Here is a 7416-nt window from a genome sequence, read left to right as displayed (position 1 = left end):
ACACAGTATGTCCCTGAGAACCAGCTCAACTCCCTCCGCAATTGACAACATTAGCTTATTTACATTCCTCTCAGGTGGCTGGGTTTGTAGGAGTATAACAAGGCCTCTTTAAAGTGCTTCTGTTAGTACGAGTGGGGGTGGGGGGGGGGGTGGGGGGTCTCTGCGGAGCGACCTCCAGCTACTGTGCCATGGTGCGGCTCCGTCAGTGCACTTCAGGTATTGCTTTGGTTTTGGGATGGGGACAGGGCTGTCAGCAAAACACAAAATTTAGCCTGGTTTTGCAGTGCTTGGCGGTCCATTAAATTAAGGGCGTAAATATACAACATCTGTTTCAACAATCAGAATGAGTCAAAAGTTGGATTTCAAAAGGCATTGATGTGAGACTGTAGTCAACGTGGCTGCCAGTGACAGCAAGGCCTATAGTTGTAGGAAAAGACAAAAAAGGACAGGAATAAAACAAAAATGGCTGAGAAGACCAACAGGAATGACTAGACAAGGGTTTCACAGAGAAGTGTGGTTTGCGACTGAAACAAAGGGGGGGAAAAAACTCTGAAAAATAAAAAATTAATACTCAATTTCAAATTCAAACCAAAAATGAACCAGTTTTCAAAAAAATACAATGATGAGGTTTGTATCATAATTAAGTTTCACAGGTTTTAAAGGGGGCCCTGATGATTTCCATTTAAAAAAAACCCTTTTAAAAAGCGACATCACTCTGAAAAAGTGAAAAGGCACTTGAGTGCTTCGGTTGCTGGTTGTAAAGCAGACTTTGGTCCGGAGTGAGAAACAGTGTGTGGCGCCTCACATGTTGTTAAAAAAGACTATGGGCAGTTCCCATTTCAAAGCTCAGCAGCTGAGCCAGCACATCGTGCCCCGAACGACCGACCGACCCCCCCTCTGCCCCCACAACCCCCCCGCTCCCCCCTAGGCATGACCTGTCAGAGAGGACGCCGGGCTGACCTTCCTCTCCTCTCGCTGTGTTCTCCGAGCAGCCGTGAGCCGTGAGGCGGCCAGATAAGAGACGCTCCTGGTTATCTGGTAGAAACACGAGCGGGAGCAGCAGCAGCGGCGGCGGCGACGCAAGTGAGCAGGAAGAAGGGAAGGCTTCTGAGGAAGTGAGGGGTGACACACACACATACACAGATACACACACAGATACACAGCAGCTGCCACTTATATAAGAAGTTTAAGAACAACTTTCTCCTCTCAAACCCCTGATATGATGTTGTCAGAAACAGGGAGGAGGAGGAGATGACAGGTTTAAGTCACAGCTTTGCCCATCTGCTTGGAACGGCCCACTGTAAAACGTCCAAAATTCACAGGTAATAATAATAGGCTTGGCTTGAAATAGAAAATTCATGGGGTTGGGATTTGGTGTCAGGGTGGAGGGAGGGAGGGATAAGGGAGGGAAGTGGGGCAACTCCGTCACAGCTGGTGCGAGGGGGGCCTTGTGGTTGAAGAGTCCATGATAAATCAATATCCTAGTCCAAAAGGGGAGAGGTATCTGGAGCAGACATGCTGGCGTTTCTCTTTACATACCAGGCAGCGGACTCTGAGGGGTCTGTCTGTCCTCGGCATGACCACAAAAGGGGGTTTGAACACTAACACGGTCCCGGCGGGCCACGAGAAAGGAGAGAACAGGAAGTGATTCACGCTCCCAACACATGTAAGGGCTGCAGGACGACGGCTATGACGACTGCTGCTGCTGCTACCACTGCTGCTGCTGCTGTTGCCTGCTCTGAAGGTACCTCCCCTGGGAGAAAAATAAAAAAAGGGAGGATAATTATAGTCGGCCATGTAGTTAAGGGAGCCAGAGTCTCGAGCTGCGTCAGAGGAAGATCCCGTTTCAGAGCCTGCAATGGCTGTGGATGTCTCTCTGTGTGTGTGAGTGAGTGAGGGGACGACCCACCGCCATGTGCTGCTCCTTTTAAGGGAAGGGACAGCCAGCGAGTCAGTCGTGTCGCTCCAGGATTCCCAGCCAGCTCTCGCTCCACATTTCTGTCAGCGCGCCCGTGTTCACTCTGACCTGTCAGCCAACCTCCCACAATAATAATAATAATAGTAATAGCCAGAGGATTGTGACATCTGGAGGTTGCTGGTGGTGGCTTTGGAAGTGACTTAAAAAAAAAAAAAACTCCTCAGACACACAGGAGTCCGTCTATCTGAGGCTGAGAAACTGTCTCACTGCAGATTTCCACTCAAAGCCGCCGCCGCCGGTCTTGACTGTACAGAAAGTACAGGGCTGGGTGAACTGAATGAAGGGGGGGAGAGGAGGGGGGGTGGGGTGGGGGGGCCCGGGGCTCGTCCGTTACTGAGATTCACAGTGGAAATAAAAAAGAAAAAAACAAAAGAAAAAACACATTTTCTCTTTACAAATCACAGGCACTGCCGGCGTATTAGGGAGAGCACTAATGTTTGTTTCACAATCAATTAAAACAAATTGGTTCCTCTCACTTCCCCTTCACTTGTGATGTGACCAGAGGTTTCAATATACCACCTCTCTTCCCTCCTTAGTGACATTTTTTAACACCGGTGCTTTTTTTTTTTTTTTCTTCCATTGGGCTGAAATCCTTTACATTACCCCTCCCCCAATAACAACATTTTCAATATTTTCTGGATTTTTTTCTGCCTTTTCATACATTTTATAATTTTTTTTTCAATCACAGGAGAAAACCAAATTCAAGGCTATAATATTTTCTTACTCCCTTCGTTCAAAAACAGCCCATAATTAAACTAGTGAGGGGGGTAAACCTGGAGGTTAAGGCACAAAAACACAACTCCATTAAGAATAAAGTTGATGAACAGGAAAAACAACCAAACATGAGAAAAAAAAAAAGAAAAAAAATCTGAATAACACTTAAAAATATCACTTTCTATTCAATGACCTAGACACCTCTGTAGATAAGGAATGAGAAAGGATCGCAAAAAACAAAGCAAACACTTGTCCATTTTAACATAATTGTGCCTTGAGAGGAACATAGCATTTATTGCCTCTATAATAAACTTTTTTTTTTTTTTAAGGGAGTTTTTTTTATGCCTCGTCTCTTCTCAAAAGCAGCAGCAGCAGCGGCGCCCTCTTCTACATCCGTCCTTCCACTTGATTTGTTTTTTTGTTTCCTCAGTTACATGGCAGCCATGTGGGAATGTTCTGGTTCGCCACATAGTAGTTGCTGAAGTTGTGGTCTCGGACGTACGGCGCCGGCTGGTAGTAGCAGGTGACGCAGGACGCGTCCGGGATGGCGTTCTGCTCCATCAGCACCCGGAAGGCCATCACCGAGATGAGCTGGAGGGTCTGCCGCCGCTCGTGGCCCATGAGGCACACCGTGCTCTCGTTGACCACTCGCCGCAGGATCATGAGGTAGTCGTACTTGCTCTTCTCCTCGCCGATGAAGTGGCTCTGGAGGTAGGCCTCCACCTTGCGCTGCTGCTCGGTGATGTCCGGGAAGTCGATGAAGAAGCGCGAACACATGTACCGCTCCAGGCCCTTGAACTCCTCCTCGCTGGCGGGCCGGAAGTCCCGCACCAGCAGGTTGCAGTACTTCAGCAGGCCGCCGCCCCGTATCTCCTCCGGCCGCTTGGTGGCGATGAGCTTGTCCCGCAGGTGGCTCAGCGCCTCGTCGAAGGCCCCGAACATGCTCTCCCCGCACACGGTGGGGTGGAACGCCTGCGACATGGGCGTCTGCGCCAGCTCGTAGTAGGAGAGCATCGAGTCCAGCACAATCTGAAAGGAGTCCACGCTGAACTCAAACTGCCGGCGTATCGAGTCCACAAACTTCAGCTCCACGTTGCGACCGTTGTTGTTGGAGAGGGAGATGAGGCTCCAGCGGTCCAGCTCTGTGTTGACCTTGACCAGCTTCTGGACGTACGCCTCTTTCAGAGTCATGGGGGTGAGTTTCTCTTTGTTGACCCCCTCGGGCAGAAAGTCCAGCAGGGTTCCCAGCACCACGTCCTTAATGAGCCTGAACTCTGCCTCGTGCGGGAGGTCCACCCTGAAGATGATGTCCAGGTCCTTATAGCTCCAGCCTATATCCTGGACGAGCACGTGGCTGGCCGTGGAGCCATTCAGGCGAACGTCCTTCACTCTGATGCCGCTCGTCTCCAGGCGGGAGCGAACCCACGCCACAATGTCTTTCAGTCGCACCTCCAGAGTGGGGAAGTTTCCCCGTCCGTGAACAGGCACGACCTCTGTCAGGACTTCGTTCAGCCGGCTCACCTGCTCCCAGGTCAGGACACTGACGGAGCAGCTCTTTGATTCCTCCTTATTTTCCATCTTCTCACAAGGTTCAGATAAACTACAACGGTAGAAGAGAAAAGAGACGACTGTTGAGTCATGTTGAACAAAACCCACAACATCAACATGTTTTAAACACATTTTCTCCCACATGAATACAAAATACTGAAGCTGATTAAACATAATTGCAACATTGAATCTGGGCTGTGTCAGCTATCAATTTGTCATTAATCATTTAGTCGTTTGGTCAATTTAACTTCCTAAAATTAAGACATTCCCAGAGCTCAAGGAGACGTTTGATGTTTTGTCTTGATTGATAAACAGTCCCAAAGATGTTAAAAGTATTATAACATCACATAAATTGACATGTAGGTGTTTAAAGGGATATTGCAACATATTGGCAAATTTGCCTATTGCCATAATCCCTTTAGTCATGGGGTAGGTTAGGGTAGGTAGGGTTACCTTTAATTATTGGTGCATGCTGTTTTGAGATCCACGGGGCAGAGACATGAGCTACTCAATGAACAGTTCCTCATCAAACTAATCAAATACACAATCCAACAACTCGACAGACATGGCTGCTGGGTAGAGTAATTTCAAAAGTGCAAGTAGTTCGCAGTATTTGCTTTGTGTGTCTTAATGTTACATAATTATACATGATTATCTCATAGCCTGGTGAATGTGCAGGTCACAACTTGTCCACCAGAGCCTTTTGGAGTTGTTGGATTGTGTATTTGATGAGTTTGATGAGGGACAGAGGACCTGTACCATTCACCTCCATTGTGTTGACTTAACAGCTCGCATCTCTGTCCTGCGGATCTCAAAACATGCACTGATAATTAAAGGCAATGAACCTACTGCTATGACTATAAGGATTATGACAATAGGCGAATTTGCCAAAATGTTAAACCATCCCTTTAACAGTTGCAGTATAAATGACAAAACTGATACCATACCTATCACAAATAAGTGTAATACATTTACAGGGGAGAAAAAATAGTATTGCCAGCGTTAATATAGCTCTTGAAACAGCGATAGCATCAGGAGTCTCTATTCAGCACGAGCGGGGCAGAATGTGTGAGCACGAGACAACCTGCTCGCGCCTCCAACACAGAAACGGGCAGAGCGCGTGAGGCTTCTAGAACAGTGAACAGCACACCGCGCGAGCCCCTGGCTTTTATTCCAGAACCGCTGAGACACAAAGTGCACGAACGCCGGCAGTTTTCCTACGTAAATAAGCCACAAAAACACGAGTTTAACACGACAACACAAACACACACACATTTTCACCAAACCACAAGCTCATGTACTCTCGTACTCATTTGCCCCAGCTGATTAATCAATCAATTTACCCGTGATGGGCATGCATATTTGCTGTTATTACCCCTAAAACGATGTTACTCCGTGCTAACCGTTCCTACAATTGTTTCTTACGTACGTTACGTAGATAACGTTACGTTTAAACTCGGTTATCAATCCATATGGCGTTGAATACTAAGGTAAAAAAGTCACCAAAGTAGCGTCGGTAAACATATTACGAAGGAAGTTAAAACAATCGTTTATTTAAGTTATGCCAACTGGTATGACGCGTTTGAATCACGCATTCGGCTTTGGTCAACTTCAAATTTAGCTAAAACTAAATAACCACATAAACGTTACTTTCCTAACTACGGAGCAAAAATAAAGCAAGGTTTTTTAACCCTGGACAGAAATTGTTACAATTGTGGATGAAAAACAGAACATACGTTTCCAACGGTGAGCTCTGAAAGCATTCAAAGTCCGAAAATGAAGACGTTAACTTGGCATTCGTGCAGACGCCTCCACATAATCCACTGCCCGAGAGAGAAGACACACAGACACCAGTAAAAAGCCCAAGTGTTTAAACCATTCGCTCTGCGGAGGAGGACACGCCTGCTTTATACAGCCGAAGTACGACCCACCGACAACCGCTGCGGAGCCGTGACATAATACAGTCCCTCTCTCTCTCTGCGTAGAGTAACTGCTTTCATGTTTTTAAAAAGCACAACACGAACACCTTATCGGATTCAAACACTCACTGTAAAAACACACATACGGATATTTTTTTTACCTGAAAAAAATCAAATTTGCACCGTCAACGGTTCAGGGGTAGAGGCAATATCGCTGAGTTTGACTGTACCAATGCGCCGAGCAGAGCGTCTGATTGGTCGACGAGGTTTTTTGCGTTGCTTGGTAACGAGGAGCGTCTCCTGGCAGCCAACGTTCTCTGTGACTGGAGCTGTTCAAAAGCAGCGGTTATAAAACATCCAACGTCCACGGAGACACGACAGCCCATCTGTTTTTTTCTTTTTTTCTTTTCTGTTGCTAAATTTAATCTGTCCTATTATATATCCTCTTGGTTTTGTTTCCGCCAAATTTCCATAAATCATATTAAAAAAAAAAAAAAATCATATTCCATATAAATAACTTTTACTTTTGGAAACATCTCAAGCATATTTTTAGTTATCACAATATATTCAAAATGTCAGAAGGCAGTGAATCATTTTTTTTATTTCAGGTTTCCAAGCAAAAACAACAGTGTAAGTCTTGCTTATTGCTAGAAATGCTGATTAAATTAGAAAATATCAAAATAGACAATCTTACATTTATAAACATTATTTTAAACCTAGCAGAGCCACTCTCAAATATGTGGATGTGGGGTTTCAGGGTCTATCTATCTATCTATCTATCTATCTATCTATCTATCTATCTATCTATCTATCTATCTATCTATCTAGAGAGAAGTTAAAGGAGAACTCCGGTCATTTTTGGCCCCTAAATCATTGTCCTGATGGTCATCAAATATCTATGGTAGCTACATGACTCGAATCCTTATGACACACCACTGAACTCATAATCTGTACAGTATAAACCGGTATAAACAGTATAAACTTTGTGTTTTTGCATGTAATCACTCACCTCAGACAGTCAAACTCTGGAACGTCCTGGAAATTACTATTGGCTACTATTAGATCGCAGAGCACCTGCTCTCCCCGCCACAGAAACAAACACTTTTTCCTTGTTGTGATGATTTCTTTACAAAAGTAAACAGTCGAGTAGTGCAGTGTCCAAAATATCTCTGACCGTTTATTTTTGTAAAGAAATCATCACAACAAGGAAAAAGTGTTTGTTTCTGTGGCGGGGAGAGCAGGTGCTCTGCGATTGCT

The 7416-nt window shown here is 45.6% G+C and overlaps 1 protein-coding gene across 1 annotated transcript; it reads right to left on the bottom strand.

Moving 5' to 3' along the window:
- Positions 1–2294: 2294 nt before the first annotated feature.
- On the bottom strand, positions 2295–6106 carry tent5c (terminal nucleotidyltransferase 5C). Its single transcript, XM_083997504.1, has 2 exons — positions 5977–6106; positions 2295–4292 (listed from the first exon to the last, which is right to left on the bottom strand). Exon 2 carries the CDS (start codon positions 4268–4270, stop codon positions 3119–3121), a length of 1152 nt encoding a protein of 383 aa, XP_083853630.1. The 5' UTR covers positions 4271–4292; positions 5977–6106; the 3' UTR covers positions 2295–3118.
- Between the last annotated feature and the right edge of the window lie 1310 nt (positions 6107–7416).

This window comes from Trachurus trachurus (assembly GCF_905171665.1).
Source record: "Trachurus trachurus genome assembly, chromosome: 21".
Classification (NCBI taxonomy): domain Eukaryota; kingdom Metazoa; phylum Chordata; class Actinopteri; order Carangiformes; family Carangidae; genus Trachurus; species Trachurus trachurus.
The sequence above is the reverse complement of the archived record's forward strand: the minus strand, read 5'-3'. Positions and strand labels throughout refer to the sequence as shown.

What these genes read in the sequence shown, in the direction of transcription:
- tent5c (XM_083997504.1), bottom strand. Translation starts at nt 4,270, where the DNA reads ATGGAAAATAAGGAGGAATCAAAGAGCTGCTCCGTCAGTGTCCTGACC.